The 18,696-nt window shown below is 40.1% G+C and overlaps 2 protein-coding genes across 4 annotated transcripts in view; both read right to left on the bottom strand.

Moving 5' to 3' along the window:
- LOC139164558 (hydroxymethylglutaryl-CoA synthase, mitochondrial-like) overlaps positions 1 to 2,037 on the bottom strand; it is a 99,853-nt gene extending 97,816 nt beyond the window's left edge. The window contains exon 1 of one of the 2 annotated variants that reach the window (XM_070746861.1): positions 1,863 to 2,037. In XM_070746861.1, the coding sequence (XP_070602962.1) occupies positions 1,863 to 1,972 (110 nt within the window). In that variant the 5' untranslated portion in view covers positions 1,973 to 2,037. The remainder of the gene's footprint in view (positions 1 to 1,862) is intronic. The other variant, XM_070746862.1, reaches the window with a different exon arrangement.
- A 476-nt stretch (positions 2,038 to 2,513) lies between these two features.
- The window catches only part of LOC139164562 (mitotic-spindle organizing protein 2A-like), a 31,930-nt gene continuing 15,747 nt past the window's right edge, over positions 2,514 to 18,696 (bottom strand). The window contains exons 3-4 of one of the 2 annotated variants that reach the window (XM_070746866.1): positions 8,400 to 8,588; positions 2,514 to 5,509 (exon numbers count right to left, since the gene is read on the bottom strand). In XM_070746866.1, coding sequence (XP_070602967.1) covers positions 5,367 to 5,509; positions 8,400 to 8,588 — 332 coding nt within the window. In that variant the 3' untranslated portion in view covers positions 2,514 to 5,366. The remainder of the gene's footprint in view (positions 5,510 to 8,399; positions 8,589 to 18,696) is intronic. The other variant, XM_070746864.1, reaches the window with a different exon arrangement.

Raw genomic sequence — 18,696 nt, 5'->3', positions numbered from 1 at the left:
CTACCAAAAAAACCCAAACATTTTGTATTCACTGTGGTACCGGGATATTCAGGTACAGCCTTTTGAGACAGGTTCTTGAAATAGCCTCTTTTTATTTTCTAGTGTTATATTTTCCTCCTTTTAAAAAGGGTTTGAGAACTGATGAGAACAATTTCTGTAATTTGTTTTGTTATATTGTCACTGATCATATTGTTGTAGCAATATTTGTATAGATTTGGCTTTATAGATTTTAGTTTTTTGCAAACTTGTATGAAGAGCAAAATAGCAACTTTTATTTTCAATATGGATAAACACTTGAAGTATGTTATTTGAATAGTATCCAAGTTTTCTTTGCACTTTAGCATTTGGGTGAATTGTGGAATTAAGACTTTTACTGTGTTTATATCTACAGCATCTTAAAAACAGATACATTCCAATAGCCTAAATGATACTTGCTCATCCCAACTGTAACATATTGTTATCCAAGAGGTTAATGTTTAATACAAAGACCTTTGATTACATTTGCACAAGATCAACACTGCTGGACAGCATTAAGGGTCAGGTCCAAAGGGTGCATATATTACTTAAATTATTGTCCCTTAAAGACCCTACAAAAACAATATTCTAAAAATTGAGTCATAAAGATACAGATAGTCCTTTACTTACAGCCACAATTGAAACCAAAATTTCTCTTGCCCAGTGAGATATTTGTTAAATGAGTTTTGCCTCAATTTACGATCTTTCTTGCCATAGTTAAGTGAATCAATGCATTTGTGATGTTAGTAACTTGGTGGTTAAATTAATTTGGCTTCCCCACTGACTTTGCTTGTCAGAAGTTTGCAAAAGGTGATCACATGACCCTGGGACATAGCAAGTCATTAAGAATGAACCAGTTGCCAAATATTTGAATTTTGATCAGACAAGCAGGGAAATGTTTCAAAGGTTATAACACTGAAAAACGGTCATGTCACTTTTTTCAGTGCTGTTGTGACTTTGAATGGTCACTAACTGAACTGTTGTTAAGTGAAGGACTACTTGTAATGCTAATTTTAATTTGGATTGCTTTATTATAAATAATGTGGGTGGGATTTTGAATCCCAGTTTTGAATTTTTGACAGTTGACTTTTGGGTTTAATATTTCATTATGCATTGATGAAAAATATTTTGCAAGACCATTGGAACTATATAATTGAGATTGAAAAATGGAAAGTATAACAGTGAAAATATTTATGTTAAGTATGAAAAAAGTAAAAGTGTACATTTAATGAACTGGAATAGAAACTATCCTTGCTGTGAAAACTGGTAAATAGATAACTGCTGACTTTCTCATATTTGTTTTATAAATTGCAAGACACCTGAATTAATTGTGGCCCTTTATGCCATCAATAATCACACTGGACCAAATTGCTTCTGCATTACCCATTAATTAAAGGGTTTACTAATCAAAATCTTCAGGGCTTGCTGTTGTACCCTTTGTTAATTTATTATTATTATTATTACATAATTTGGAAAAAGTTTTTTCTCACATGCATTCTCATGGATCCAATTCTCTGGGTTCCTTTAGATAATTTAACCCATTGTTCTTATAGGATTCAGATGTAAACATTCACAAACGATCTTTCACAAAGAGAAGAAATGGTAAGAAATAGACAAGAAAGAAAATGAAAGTTGAGAACACTCGTGCATGCTTTCCATAGAGAGTTTTAAGAGGCATTTTTCATTTGCAGATTTGTAGTTAGTGTTCCTAGTATTTTAAAACATATTTATTAATCTATTTTTCTAATACTCATTATGATTAAAGCAGAATTTTCTTATCTAATTTTCCAGTAGATTACTATTGGAAAAATTTGTGTAAAAGTAAAACTCTGATTTTCTTCACTTACCTTTTCTGCTTCACTAGTGCTGAAAAAGTGAGAGGCCAAAGTGGTTTCTGCAATGTTTGTTTCATCTGAAAGCAGCATAGCTGCTTAGTGTGTCTGAAAAGTCGGAACATTTTCCAGTTTGGTCGGACAGTCCAACTAAGCTTTGAACTAACTGCCTCCCTAGCTTTTAAAAGACACCCCAAGGTTACCGAGTTCCAGTAAGTCCCTCCCTGCTCTTATCATGACATCCAATAGTATACTCAGTACAGGTAACGGTACACAAGCTGATCTAACTAGGCTTTTGTAATTTTGTGTGGCATCAACTTTCAGTCCTGGGGGTTCCTAAATTCCTGGCCACCTTTAATAAAGTTGTCTTCCTATTTTGTCCTAACCAGAATCACTCTAAACATTTCCATCCATGAATGGTAGGAGGTTTCTTTTTGGATCCTTTCCTCTTCCGCACCCGAATTATAATATTAAGTCTGTTATTTCCTCTATTGCCCTGTAAAGCGAAGAGCACCCGGAGGTAGGATGGGGTAGGGAAAAACAACCCCCCTCGTTCACAAAAGTAGCTTGAACTGAAAAGCAAACAAAAACTTTCCCATGTTTAGTATTTAGGAGTTAGTATAGTTTTGGCATTCATATAGACATACATATACAAAATTATAGTTCTTTTCATTTTATTTAACGTGCTTAATATTTTATTTTTGAAAGAACATGCCATCCTTCAAAGTCAAATCTTCCTAAAACAATTTATAATACATCCAAATTAAATTAAACTCTAGCATTTCCTCTAATGCTGATCGTTGTAATATTGTATTTTTCTGTATGTTCCGCCATAAGATTTGTGGATAACCACTTACTCCAGTAACAATAAATTATTATTTATGCCTACCTTGAAAGAGGCAAAAATAATAACCATAACAGTAATACTGCCATCAGCCTCTCAACCATGTATTTAGGAAATAAAGGTAGTCCTCAATTTATGGCCACAATTGAGCCCAACATTTCTGTTTCTAAGCAAGATAGCTGTTATGTGAATTATGCACCATTTTATTACCTTTTTGCCACAGTTAAGCAAATCACTACAGTTGTTAAATAAATCTGGATTCCCACATTGACTTTGTTTGTTGGAAGTCGGTTGGGAAGATTACAAATGGTGGTCACAAGACCCCAGGACACTGTAACTGTTATGAATATATGTCAGTTGTTACCAAGTGTCTAAATTTTGATCATGTGACCATGGGGATGCTCCAAAAGACATACCTGTGAAAACTGGTAACATTGGACATTGAACGGCCACTAATCAAATGGTTGTAAGTTGAGGACTACATATACTGTCATAATTAAATAAGAAAGTTGTACATTTCTCAATCCATTGCCTTCAATTTTAGTTGATAATCATTTATGCTGATCAAATGACAAACAAAATTCTGGGCACCAAAATAGTATCTAAGGCTGCCACAAAGTGAACTGAAATACTGGTCTATAGGCATGCAAAAGTCTAACATCAAATTATTTATGTTATTTCTATGAGCAAAGAATTATTTAAATAGTTTGTACCTCCAGGCAAAGAAAACACTGTTTTAGTTACAGCTGTCAGCTAGTGTAAAGAGGCATTCATTTTTTTAAAAAAATAGTTCATTTTATTACTTAATTGTATAATATGAACTTACAAAATAGCAGTCCAAGATGGGACAATTGCAGTAAGGAACTGCTTTCAAGATTTAATGTGCCCACAGATACTACTTTAAATTCAGGTGAAAGGCTACAGAGGAAAAGCAGGGGAGAGGTCAGAGCAGCAGAAAAAATACAACTGAAGCTTCTGGGGAAACAAGATGGTTCAAGATACAGGTAATCCTTGATGGCAAACCTTTTTTTCCTTGGATGCCAAAAGAACATGGGCGCATACTATAGTATATGTGTGAGTGCCCACACCCATAATTCAATGCCTGGAGAGGGCAAAAACAGTTTTCCTCACTCTCCGGAGGCCCTCTGGAGGCTGGAAATGGCCTGTTTCCCAACTTCTGGTGGGCCCAGTAGGCTCACGTTTTGCCTTCTCCAAGCTCCAAAGGCTTCCCTGGAACCATGGAAGGGTAAAAAGCCCCCCCCACCCCCCCGCAGAGGCTCTATGAAATCCCAAAACACCTTCCCAGAACCTCTGTGCAAGCCAAAAATCAGCTGGCCAGCATACACATGCATGGGGAAATTGATATACCCCTCAGCTGTTCCGCTTTATGTTTGATTTGTTCGGGTTGCATGATTGTTTCTTAACAAGGGTTTTAAATATTGTTTTTTTAATATTGGATTTGTATTTTGTATTGTCTGTTGTGAGCCGCTCTGAGTCCTCAGAGAGGGGCGGCATACAAATCTAATAAATTATTAAATTATTATGTTGGAGCTGAGCTAGAGCAACAATTCGGGTGCCAGCAGATATGGCTCTGCGTGCCATCTGTGGCACCCGTGCCATAGTTTCGCCATCCCTGTTGTAGAGGTTTACCTTGCCTGGAGAGGAAAGGATTGTCATGGAAACAAAAGAATTGGAATTTCTTTTTTGCTCTACTTTATGCTAGTTTTACTTTAGTAGAGCAAAGAACAAATCCCATCTCTTTTTTTTCCATAGCAATCATTTCCTACCAGTCAGGGTAAATTGATTGATGCTGGCTGAGGAAGAAAGGCTTGCAAAGAACCAAATTAGGAATGGTTTTGTCTTAGCGCTATTAACATAAAACTAGTACTGTCGGAGCTAAGAAGAAATCGTAGTAGTTTATGCTGGCTGGAAAGGATTGCAACAGAAGCAAAAGTGACTGGCCCAGTGAGGGAGCGGCCTTCTCTATTCTGACTTTCTGTGCTTGTTAAAATGTAAGCAAATGAATGGTGATGAAGTGAGGTATGGAGGTTGCTCATAGGGCTTTGAGGGAAACCAAGGGGCAGGAGGCAGAGCATGGAATACCTTACAGGATAGGAGAGGCCTCACAGGAGTGCCTGTGCCTGCACTACGCCTCCTTCGGTTTCTTCCAACCTTGAATCACCCCATGCTCTACCTAACGACCTGTACATTCATTTAAGAAATGTATTGGAGAAAGCAGAGACAGGGATGTTTTTACATGCTTCATTTAACATAGTCATTGACTTTTGATATGAATGGGCAGGCTCCATTCATGTCATAAATCAAGGACTACTTGTATTAGAAATAGGGTTATACATTACTGAAAAATACAGGGAAGCACGCTCATATTTGCGAACTGGTAGGGAAGTTAAGTGAATACTACCTCTGATTTTCCCCAGTAGAAATCAACAAGTAACAAAGCTACATGTAATCATAAACAGTAATACAAGAAATACAGAAACAGTATATTATATACTGCCTGGTATTTAAACTGAACAATGAATTAATTTGGACAGGTTCATTAAGTTATTTAATAGTTAAAACTTTACATAGCATTCTAATCATTGGCTTTCCTGGAATGAACAGTGTTTGACATTTTGTAACATCAGAATAATTTTTAGCCATTTTTTAAGTATCTATGTATTTTTTGCAGAATACCCAGTCTTTGGCAGCCTGCTGGCACTTGGCTGCCGTGGTACTCGTTGAGCAGATCCTTCTCGGTTGCTATGATCTGACACAGGTTGATTCCCAGCTGCTGTAGAAATGGTTCTGGTTCTCCCTGGAGGAAAAGAAAGGCTAAATTCAGAAGTTTATTATGACCAACCTATCAACTATTAGGATTGCTGGAATATTTTAAACAATTTTGAAATATATCTAGGGATATAAATCTAGCATGCTATAAGATCACAAAACATGCTAAACCAGACTTTTAACAGTAACTGGATTATCCAAATCATTGATTATCAGATCTGTCTTCCCGAGACTCACTGCTGAAAATAAGAAATAGCTAATATCACAATCAAATTTATTCTCCTGTACCCTTAGATCATCAATATTACATGCAACTGTTGAGCAATATGAAAATGAACAGAAGTTCTTTCAGTCTTTTCCAAATTCTATTCTTCTCTTATACATCTGCAGAATCAGAAAGTTGGAAGAGACCACAGAAATCATTACTGTAGTCCAATCATCTACTCAGTGCAGGCTGCACTAAAGCATCTCTGACAGATGATAATTCATTATCTCTTTGAAGACCTCTAATGAATTTTCTCCCACTCATAAAATTTGCTTTTCATTCTTGAAATAAAAATGAATTATGTATTTCAGCAGTGTAACATCACATGACTGTTCCACAACCAAACTATTTTGCTAAGAGCAGCATATAGCATTATACAACAGAGGTTGTTTACTTTGTAAAATTACAATTACAAAATAATTCTGATACCCAAATTCCAAAATCCCCTAGTTGATGTAAAGAAGACTCTAACATTAATCCATTTAAATAACTTTATAATCAGAACATCTTTAGTCAAATACTTTAAGGTATATTTTAATTATTAACGAGTACAAGTTTTAGTTTCCTTATAGATCCAACTTTAATGTGCAAATTATGTTGGATTTGTAGGACCTATGTACCAATTTCCCCTTGTAGGTCCAACTTTAATGTTTTTCCATACAAGTCAGAAAACTAATATTTTGTTAAGCTCAAATGTTGTTCTAGTAATTGTTTGGATTGTTCACACTGTTGCAATAGTTCTTACTTTCCAAAGTAAGAATTAACAGTAAAAGAAAAATGATGGTGTTTCTTTCTGTCAGTGACATAGAGATGTTCAAACTACTTGGCTTTTATAATATTTAATGAATCTGTACTCAAAGCACTCTAACAAAAATGATAGTATCACAGAGCTTGTTGGCATCCAAATATATTTGAATGATTCCATTAATTAATTTTAAGGCAGATTAATATAGTTCAATGTATATTTGTAATAACTGTCCTTGATGTATGTCTTATGCAGCTATGTAACTAAGACCATAGATGGTTACCAACACTAACACCAGGAAATGGAAAAATGTAACAGAAAATAGCAGAATTTTACAAGCCAATTCTGGTTCCCAGCTTTGTAAGTCAGCATATGAACAGAAATAATATGTTTCTTCACATACTCTATCTAATGAAAGTTAAAAGCTTTCGAGGTCACTTCTGTCATGTATGACAGGAAAATGTTCAATTTCACCAAAAAATTTAATAATCTTGGACATTGTATTTGAACCTCCTCTGTTATTTTTTTTTAAGTCCAGTCCCACAAATCTAAGTTTCACAAGGAATAATTCTTTCCAAGCAAGAATCAACATGTTGAATAAATATTTATTCTCAGACTTCTTCCACATATCTCACACTTTTTATATGATCCACTAAATCAGAGAAATTACAATAATCATTCACTGGATTCAGGCCTCTTACCACAATTCTCTTCTGTACATAGAAAATTGTCACATAGCTTACCAAAAATGAATGAAAGCTGAAGGAAACGTTTCACTGTCCTCAGATGCAAACAAAACACTCCTCAGATATAATATAAATCTATTCTCCATGGTATTTTGAAAAGGATAATCCATATTGGTCTGATTCCTCAAAAACATTTTCTGTTCCAGATATTTATCATTTGTAGAAGTTGCTGTATTGTCTTCTGCATGCAGAAGAAACTTAGAAGCTGCTGCAATGTGGGGGCAATATGCTGGCTCTGTTAAAAAGTGCTATTGCTAACCTATTGTAAGCCACCCTGAGTCTAAGGAGAAGGGCGGCATAAAAATCGAATAAATAAATAAAATAAATAAATTTGCTAACTGTAGTAGTTAATGCAAAAAACCTTATGAAGGTTCAAATGTTGATAGAAGAGACATAGTACAAATAGCTAAGAAAAATAAGTCAGCCACAAAAACATAATATCTTGCAACCTAATTTACTAAGTGAAACAGATTCTTCAACAAAGAGTTTAATACAAGGGATTTACAGTGCCAAATAAAAACATTCTGTACTTGACTTAAATTAGCAATGCTCAATCTGCATGCCATTTCCTACTTGGTGGTATAGATATGGATGGTTGTAAAACTCCTTTCAGAAAACACAAGGAAATTCAGTCATTATTCTCAAGGTTGCAGTGCTATAAATATGCTATATTTAGAAGCATGGTGATGCCTCTAAATTTAAAATGTTTGGAGCTAAAAGAATCCCCATCTTGGAGCCAAAATTCTCAACCACTATTTCCACCTATCCAAAGCATTCCAAGACTGTTCCAACCTTACAAAAAGTTTGGTGCTATTATGAATTCATACATTCAAAATAACCTGCTTTAAACTATGAAAAACTGTTTCAAATTTGATACTTTATGCATATTCATAATGTGGTCTACACTTCATAAAAATATAATGGGTTCCCCAATCTTTTAATTCAATCATAATATCCAGCATTAAAAAAATCACTAGAATGAAATGAGTATTATTTGCACAGTGTTCAGAATGTCTAACTTAAAATAATGTGAGTAAATTTATTTGGAAGCAAATTCTACTGAAATCAAGAGTTCTTAGTCCAAGTAAGAACTCTTCAAATCTAAAGGCAAGAGAATCGCTTTCCTTTCTCAAGACTGCCCTAAAACCCAGTAGATAACAACCTGCAAAAGGAGAGAACAGGCAGCAAGAAAACTGGAAAGAACCAGGGGGACCTTGAGAGAGAGGCGAGCAAGCTGCAGCAGGACTGTAGACCACAGTCTTAGGGACTCTTATTCGTGGATGTCGAAGGACAGAGGAAAATGAGAGTGGTGCAGGGATTTTACTGGCCTTGGCAGACACAATTGGGGACTCTAATTCAAAGAGAGACACAGAAACAAATTAGTAACACCACATAACTATAAACACAAAAACAAACTAACAAATATATTTACATGTTTTAAATGTTATTACATCAGCGGGATGTTTGGGGGGAGGTTGTTGTTTTACATACATGCAGCTCCTACAGTGAAAAACTATACATCCATATACAAGAATATGTTCTAAACAACAAATATTTAGGGGGAAATGGGAGTTAGTTAGATAGCTGCTCTATCAATTTATTTGTTTCATTTTTGAAATAATTTTGGAATGCCACAAATAAGACACTGCATGATATTAATCATTGTAAAACTTATCTGCAATGTATATATTTCAAAGTTATCTTTAATAGTATATTATACACTAAGAGCATTATCTTTGAAGTACTACTCTACAATATATGCAATGAAGCTAAATTTAGGCTACAGCTCAGGAAAAGGAAAGACTCTGACTCTATTGCTGCAATCTTAGCAGTCTAATCCATTCCAAATCTAACAGAGCCTCAGAATACATACTGCTAACTTGGTTTTTTTCTAAAGACACACCACACATTACAAGTACAGTGGTACCTCTACTTACGAACGCCTCTACCTATGAACCTTTCGAGATACGAACCATGTGTTCAAGATTTTTTTGCCTTTACTCATGAACCATTTTCTACTTACGAACCCTCGTTTCTCTCTCGGCTGCTGCTGTGGCTGCAAGCAGCGACCAAAACGGTATGCGCAATAGGAACTCTCTGCAGCCACCCCATTTCCCTGCCACTTTACCCTCTAGCCCTCTGCTTCCTTCGCTTCCCACAGCCTCCCCATCCTGCTGCCAAAATCCCCCAACGCCTACTGCTTCCTTCACCCCATCTCGCTGCCAAAATTACCCCTCCAGACGCTTCCTATGCTGTCCCAAATCGCCTCCAAAATCACCTCCAAATGCTTCCTGTGCCACCCCAAATTGCTCCAAAAATCACCCCTCCAAAAGCTTCCTACGCCACCCTAAACCGCTCCCAAAAATCACCCCTCCAAAAGCTTCCTGCACCACCCCAAATCGCTCCCAAAATCAGCCTTCCAAAATTTAATTTAATTTAATGTATTAGATTTATATGCCACTCCTCTCCAGAGACTTGGAGCGGCTCACAACAATAACAACAATGTAAATAAATCTAATATTTTTTTTAAAAAAAATCTTAAAACCCATTATTAAAACCATACAACACATACCATACATAAATAATATAAACCCAGGGGCTCAATTTCCCCATGCCTGACGACATAGGTGGGTCTTCAGTAACTTACGAAAGGCAAAGAGGGTGGGGGCGGTTCTGATCTCCAAGGGGAGTTGATTCCAGAAGGCCGCCACAGAGAAAACTCTTCTCCTGGGGTCCGTCAGACGACATTGTTTAGTCGATGGGACCCAGGGAAGGCAAACTCTGTGGGACCTAATCGGTCACTGGGATTCGTGCGGCAGAAGACGATTCTGAAAGTATTCTGGACCAATGCCATGTAGGGCTTTATAGGTCATTACCAACACTTTAAATTGTGAGTGGAAACTAATTGGCAACCAATGCAGGCCGTGATGAGACATGGGCGAATCTAGGGAGCCCCACAATAGCTCTTACGGTCACATTCTGCACGATCTGGAGTGTCCAAACACTCTTTAAAGGTAGCCCCATGTAGAGAGTGTTGCAGTAGTCGAACCTCGAGGTAAAGCATCTGGAGGGGTGATTTTGGTAAGCATCTGGAGGGGTGATTTTGGGAGCGATTTGGGGTGGCATAGGAAGCATCTGGAAGGGTGATTTTGGGAGTGATTTGCGGTGGCATAGGAAGCATCTGGAGGAGTGATTTTGGAGGCAATTTGGGGTGGTATAGGAAGCATCTGGAGGGGTGATTTTGGGAGCAATTTGGGGCGGCATTAGCCTTTGTTAGGACCTCCATTCCTCGCTTCTCCTCGCTGTCTGTCTCCACTCCATTAGCCTTCACTTTGTCCACCCACTACTTTTTTTTAACCCTTAAAGTTTGGATTTTCCTAATGGTTTTGCACGCATTATTTGCTTTTACATTGATTCCTATGGGGAAAATTGCTTCTACTTACGAACCTGGGCAAAGAACGAATTAAGTTCGTAAGTAGAGGTACCGCTGAATACTGAACCTTAGGTAGTACAGCAATTTAAGTATTTCTATACTTTGTACTCTAATTGTACAGCTTTGTTTTGATGAAATGCAGTAGTGTAAAATAAAATTCCCCCTGCCAAAGGAAATTTTTAAAATTATAACATGAAGGATAGCTTAATAAAAACTAAGACCTTCAAACTAGCTCTTTTATTTCAGAGATAAATTCACATTAAATGCTGTACAGTAAAGGAAATATAAATGAATTAATAAAATTCCAAAAAGCACTGGAGCACATAATGTCTGAATGGAACTATCAGTTTTTTGTAGCAGCAACAGTTGCAACCAATTATTTTATTTTACCAGTTCTGATCAGTGGAAAAGATTGTTATATAACACTTGCATACATAACTTGAAAACTGCCCTCTTATATACTGGCCTATAGGCATGGCGAAGTCCATCTTAATGATTATTATTAATGATTATATCATTAATCATTAAGATGGACTTCGCCATGCCTATAGGCCAGTATATAAGAGGGCAATTTTCAAGTTATGTATGCAAGTGTTAATATAATGATTAATGTGTTAATATAATAATATGATTATATCATTAATCAATATAAAAATAATATTTAATTAATTATTATTAAATACTAGATGAAATCCAAGGAGCATCAGAGCACCTCTTTAAGCTACATTTATGAGCAACAGTAACAATTGCAATTCAGACCATTCCTATATCACTAAATATGGGAAAATTAAATATATTCTACTTCATTACTACAATTGTATCATTGTGGTTTTGCTGGAAAAACTTTAAATATTTATTTTTTTTAAAAATATTTATTTTTAAGAGAAATTTCCTGATAGTGAGAAAAATAGCCTCCTTCAAAAAGTTGTGGGTATTCCATCATTGGAGGCTTTCAAAAAAAGATTGGACAATCATTTGTCCAGCATGATATAGGCTCTTCTGCTCAAACAGAGAGTTGGGCTAGAAGACCCCCAAGGTCCTGGCCAACCCTATTATTTTATATTCTAACACACATAACTGATTTATGAAATTTGTTATTGTTAGATGTGATAATGTCTACTAGCTTGACTATTTTTCAAGTGTAATTTCAAAAATCCATAGAATGAAATCTAATGCACTGCCTTTTTTGACCTATAATATCTCCATGTAGAACTTGGCAGGTAGTCCTCAACTACATGAAGGGAAGTATGACTGAGGTGCCCTAAGGTTCTGTCTTAGGGCTATACTCTTCAACATCTTCATAAATAATCTAGATGAGAAGATAGAAGGGGAACTCATCAAATTTACAGACAATACAAAGCTGGGGGGAATAACTGATACTTTAGATGATGGACTCAAGATTCAGAAGGATCTTGGGAGATTTCAACACTGGGCTATATCCAACAAAATGTAATTCAGTGGTGAGAAAAGTAAGTTCCTACACATAGGTAAAGAAAACCAAATGCACAAATATAGGAGGTTGTACTTGGTTAAACAGTAGCAATTCTGAGAGAGATCTAGGTGTCCTAATATGAGCCAGCAGTGTGCTGCAGCTGCCAAAACAGCTAATGGACTAATGCAGCCCTAGTTATATCAATAGAGGGATCGAATCAAGATCACATGAAGAGTACTGCTTTATAGTGCACTGGTGAGACCTTACTTAGAATGCTGCATCTACCTCTGGTTACCATGATACAAAAATATTATAGAAAGAGTACAGAGAAGAGCAACAAAGATGATAAGAGGTCTGGAGGATAAATCATATGATGAATGGTTGAGGGAAATAGATATGTCTAGTCTTATGAAAAGAAGAAATAGGGATGGTATGATAGCAGTCTTCCAGTACTTGAAGGAATGCCACAGAGAAGAAAAGGCTTTATCTATTCTTCAAAGTATCTGGGGGCAGGACAAGAAATAATGGGATAAAGACCATTAAAAAGAGATCTAATTTAGACCTAAACATAATTTTTTTGACTGAGAATAATTAATCAGTAGTACAGCTTGCTTTCAGAACTTGTAGATGCTCCATCACTGGAGGTTTTCATGAAGAGACAGGCAGCCATTTATTCAGAATGGTATAGGATAGAGGTGGCACTCGGAGCCATATATGATGGCACGCAAGCCGTTCCCCTAGCTCATCTCCAACATGCATGTGTGTGCTAGTCAGCTGATTTTTGGCTCACACAGAGGCCCTGGGAGGGTGTTTTTGGCTTCCAAAGAACCTCTGGGGAAATGGGGGAGGGCGTTTTTACCCTCCCCTGGCTCCAGGGAAACCTTTGGAACCTGGGGAGAGTGAAACACGAGCCTACTGGTCCCACCAAAAGTTGGGAAACAAGCCGTTTCTGGACTCCAGAGGACCACCCAGGGAGGGGAGGTGGGAGGCAGTATTCCCTCTAAGCTGAGTTATGCACTGTAGCATGGAAGATTTAAAAGTTCAGCCCTGAAGATTGCAATTCTAGCGCAAAGGACCGACCTCTGCACTAGAATTGGCAAACTGTTGCTGAGATTTTAAATTTCCGCGCTACAGCGCACAGTAAAGGGAGAAAGGCGGGAAAGAAAGGGGCCAATTGCTGGCCTGCTTTCCTTCCAGCCCCTTTAAGCCTTTCTCCTTCTGGCTAGGATGGGTAAGCCCCTTACCATGAGGGGGGGTGCGGATCTGCTGGACCGCCGCCAGCCCAATGTCCATCCGCGGGGGTGGGGGGCAGATCTGCCAGCCTGACGATGTCCATCTGTGGAGGGGAGGGTGGATCCACCAGCCCCGCCAATCCAATGTCCATCCGCGGGGGTGGGGGGATGGATCCGCCAGCCCGACGATGTCTCTCTGTGGAGGGGAGGGTGGATCCACCAGCACTGCCAGCCCAATGTCCATCCGCAGGGGTGGGGGGACGGATCCGCCGGCCTGACGATGGCTGTCAGTGGAGGGGAGGGTGGATCCGCCAGCCCCGCCAGCCCAATGTCCATCTGTGGGGGTGGGGGGGCAGATCCGCCAGACTGATAATTTACGTCCGTGGGGGGGGCACCGACCAGGGGCTGCCAAAAGGCAAGCGGCCTAGCGGCGTGCCCCTCCACCGAGCTTCTTGCCCTCTGTGTGTGGGGACGCCAATGCCGAACACTGTCTGTCCGTGATGAGGGGTGCAGGGAAGGCACAGGCAGCCCCAGGAGAGAAAGAGGGAGGGAAAGAAAGGAAAGAGAAAGAAAAGGAGGGAAAGAGGGAATGAAGGAGGGAGAGAAAGAAAGAGTGAGAGATAGAAAGGATAGAAAGAGGGAGGGAGAGAAAGGAAAGAGAGAAAGCAAAGAGAGAGAAAAGGAGGGAGAGAAAGAGGGAATGGAGGAGGGAGGGAAAGAAAGAGTGAGTGAGAGATAGAAAGGATAGAGAGAAAGAGGGAGGGAGAGAAAGGGAGGGAGATAAAGGATAAAGAGAAAGAGGGAGGGAGAGAAAGGAAAGAGAAAGGGAGGGAGAGAAAGGAAAGAGATGAAAGAGGAAGGAGGAGAGGGAAAGGAGGGGGAACGAATTATGGATGTCAGAACTCGCGCACACGTGATAGCGTGTGCCCAGACATTTATCTATCTATCTATCTATCTATCTATCTATCTATCTATCTATCTATCTATCTATCTATCTATCTATCTATCCATCCATCCATCCATCCATCCATCCATCCATCCATCTATCTATCTATCTAGACTTCTATGCCGCCCAGTCCTGAAGGGACTGCCGCTCAGACACTATACTTTTCCGCCCGCAGTGGAAAAAAAGTAGAGGGAACACTGGTGAGAGGAGCTGTTTTTTCCCTCCCTGGGCATTGAATTATGGGTGTGGGCACTCACGCATGAGTGATAGCGGGCGCTCACGCTCTTTCAGCACCCAAGGAAGAAAATGTTTGTCATCACTGGTATAGGATCTCCTGCTTGAGCAGAGGGTTGGACTAGAAGACTGTCAAGTTCTCTTCCAACCCTATTATTCTATGTTCTGTACCACTAGCTAGGGATGATAAAAATCACAATCCAATAGCTATTTACTGAACCTAGCAGAATAGCCTATAGGTAGTGGATTGGAAGAATGATTTACAAGAAGAACGCAACTGAATACTGAATGTTACTGTAAGTGTGGGAAAACAGCTTAGAATGAATCAAGTAAGGATAAGAAGGATAAGTTAACTCGTCTGTTAAGTATGAGAAGCAAAACCCCTTCAAGGAAAAACAAAGTTCAGTTGCCTCTTGAAAAAGCATCTTTGGGATAGTTAAGGGGATACTTAATTATTAAGTACCTAAGTATTAAGCAGTGTGATCTTCTGATAAAAGTGTCTAATCCTGGCCCATTTCAAGCCTGTGTTGAATGAATGTTTTTAATAATATTAGAACTTTTAGCTTTTTTAATTGTATTAATTGGATCTAGATGTATTGTCATGTTTTCTTTGATATGTTGTGAGCTGCCCCGAGTCCTCGGAGAGGGGTGGCATACAAATCCAATAAACAAACAAACATACAAACAAACAAGACAAACAAATATTAATTATATTCAGTTCTCCAGACACACTTTTGAGGGGTAATACATGGACTTTCTTGACTGGGAATTTTTTAAAAAAATTAGTATCAAGTTTCTCTAGAAAACTGAATGTGTGCATTTCTGCAAGTCACCAATAAAAACTAAACTGGAATGAACCGTTGTTCTCCTTACGTGAATGGTCATTTTCTTAGTAGGGGAGAGATAACAGCCAGACATGGGTTGACACATCCATCAGCCAATAAGGACTGAGCCTGTTTTTCAATATCGTTTTTGCCTGGTAGCCATTTTCCCCCTTTGGTGAAGTTCGAAGTACAGCCTCGTAGTGTGGTCAACTCGTGTGAATCGTGGCAGAAAAGTAGGATACATGTATAGTAGAAAAACACTCAGGAGAATACCACAGTTAGTAAAATATAAGGCAAGAAAACAAATGAAGAATCTCCACAACCTAATAAGGAAATAAACAGAAGGGCGCAGGTAAGGAGAACAACGGTTCATTTTCCATAGTGAAGAGGAGATAACAGACGGATGTGGGACCTGCCAAAGCCTATGTCCCACGAGAGGGAACTAATTGTCCTTGGAAGCAGAGAGCACACTACCTGTTGGAGTACTCCGCAACCAAATGCTGCATTCACAGATGCACAGGTGTCAATTTTATAATGTTTTACAAAAGAAGAGGAAGCCCAGGTGGCTGTCTTACAAACAACCTCAAGGGAAGCTTGGGTGGACCAAGCTGCAGAGGTTGTTGCACTCCTAGTCAAGTGAGCTGTTATGCCCAGAGGCCGGGTAGAGGAAGACATGTCATAAGCCCTAGCTATAACTGCCCTAATCCACCTTCTCACTGTAGCTGCAGATACATTCTGCCCCATGGAGGAGGGAAAGTAGGATAGGAATAATGCGTCCAACTTACACCACCCTTGGGAGAGCTTCAGATAGATACGAAGTGCTCTCCTAATGTCTAGGGTGTGCCACTGACATTCCAGAGGAAGGGAAGGGCAGGAACAAAAGGAGGGGGAGTGTTAGTTCTTGGGTTCAGTGATAGTGGGAATTAACATTCGTAAGGAAGATGGGATCCAGTCGTAGAACTACTTTCTCTGAGAAAAATATGCACAGTTCTTTGTGAGCTGAGAGTGCTGCCAGCTCTGAAATCCTACAGGCCGATATTATTGCCACCAGGCAGGCCACCTTCTGGGTGAGGTATCAAATAGGACAGTCTCAGAGAGGTTCGTATGGAGGTTTTGTCAGAGAGTCCATGATCTTGGTCAAGTCCCTTGTGGGGTAACGATGCATTGGGGGGGGGCGCTCGGAAAGACACTCCTTGAAGAAATTATTTGATCAGGGGATGGTGAGACAGAGGGGAGCAAGCTAAGACAGAAGATAGGGCAGCTACTTGTCTCTTAAGTCTGTTGAGAGCCAGACCCTTGTCAAACCCCTCCCTGAGGAATCCCAGCATCTGTCCAATGGTCAAGTCTATTGTAGAACATGTGACATCTTTACACCTGGTACAGAAGGAACGTCAGGTGGAGGCACAGATGTTTTGAGTGGACTGATGCCTGCTGCTGAGGATGAGATCCATGGCTTTTGGGGGCACTTGATGGTCTGTTAAGGTGACCCGCTCAAGTGCCAGGTGGTCAGTTTCATCCACCTGGGGTCAGGGTGGAGGGTCTCCCCCTGAGAGAGAGAAGTGTGTGACATGGGAAGGCACCATGGAGGGTATTCTGCCGGGCTCTCTGATAGGAGCCTCCCGAAAATTCAAGGATACAAATTTCAGACACACACACGTTTGAAAATTCAAAACAATGTTCTTTATCACAAAAGTCAAAATAAACTAAGCACTCTTTTTGTATTGCAAAGAGCACTCTTCCCAAAACAACTGGGTAGTCTGTACAAATTTCCCTTAAGCAGTCATTAAGTACTTAGCCAGCAGCTGTGGAGAAACTTCACACCCCTTCTTCTTCCAACGAAGGAAGACACAGACATGCTGCTCTGCTTTGGTTTCAAAGGCGTGAAAAAGCAACAAAGTCCAGCACACAAGATTCCTGACGAAACTGCAACAGATACTCTTCCACAATGGCCAAACCCACATGCTGCTATTTATAGCAGCAGCCCTAATTACAGGTGGCCTCCCTTATTTCCTGTAATATGTTCTTACTTGGTCTCTTCTACGCATAATTAGATGGACCAGGAGGTCTTTTTCTGCCGTCAGACTTCTATGTTTCTATGTTTCTATAATTCTGTGCTTGCGTGGGTCCAAAATGTCATCATCTCAAGCTATAGAAGAAAGATTGACTGCCATGGCTGTGTGCCAAGCCCTCCTCTGCCGAATCACTCCCACCTTCTTCTTCGTCCGAGGAAACTAAACTCTGAACTGATTCTGTCGGCAATAACACAGGCCTTTGACATGTTGAATTTTCCCCTGCATCCACCTCCCCATTCCCTGGGGCAGGAGCTGGGCCAGAGCCAACCACAACAGAGGGGAGACAGACAATGTCATTAAGCCTGCAAGACCCTCTGTGGGGCCAGTAAGTCCGCAATATCCTCTGCGTGGCCAGTAGGATTATTTCCGCCCCCTCACTGATCAGCTTGCAAATCACCCTTGGGATCAGAGCCAGAGGGGGAAGGCGTAGAGCAGCCCTGTGGGCCAGGGAGAGTGAAGGGTATTTGTCCCCTCCACTCCCTGGCAGCAGAACCTGGAAAAGAATCGGGGCAGCTGAGCATTCTGTTTGTTGGCAAATAAGTCCAACTTCTACTCTGTCTGATCGATGGATTGTCGACTCAGCCAGTCCGCCTAGATGTTGGACTCCCCTGTGATGTACTCCACCAAGAGAGATAGAAGGTTGTGCTCCACCCACGTGCAGAGGGTTCTGGCTTCTTCCATGAGTTCCTGGGACCGGGTGCCCCTCTGTCTGTTGACAGGGCCTTGGCTGTGTTGTTGTCAGTGAGCACCAAGATGTGCTTCCCCACTGTCATTGCTGATAGCTCTGAGCTCCAGAAGGTTGATGGGGAGGCCTCTTGCTCCAACCACAGTCCCTGAGCCACTGCCAAATCAATATGCGTTCCCCATCCAGAGAGGCTGGCATTCATAGTTAGGTTAAAAAAGATTGGCTCTGAGAAGAGGGACCCTTGGCTCAGGAAGGATGGAGTCCACCACAGGAGAAATTGGCGGATCTCCTGAGGAAGCAGGACCTTTGAGCAAGAAGTGCCCCTGGCAGATTTCTGGAAAGGTAAAAGGAACCATTGCAGGTCCCTGGAGTGTAGGCATGTCCAAGGAACAATATTGATAGCTGAAATCAGTTTTCCCAGAAGCGTGGAGAGGATTCTCAGCGAAACCGGGGGGTGATGTATGACCGCAGAAAGAAGATCCAAGGTGTTGTGCTGTCGTTCCTGATAGGAACTCTACACTCCAGGGTATCCACAATAGCTCCCAGACAAATACAAGTGGAAGGAGAGAGATGACTTTTGTCCTCATTGATGAAGAATCCG

This window comes from Erythrolamprus reginae, chromosome 3, assembly GCF_031021105.1.
Source record: "Erythrolamprus reginae isolate rEryReg1 chromosome 3, rEryReg1.hap1, whole genome shotgun sequence".
NCBI lineage: Eukaryota > Metazoa > Chordata > Lepidosauria > Squamata > Dipsadidae > Erythrolamprus > Erythrolamprus reginae.
Note: the sequence above shows the minus strand (reverse complement) of the source record. Positions and strands in the feature narration are given on the sequence as shown.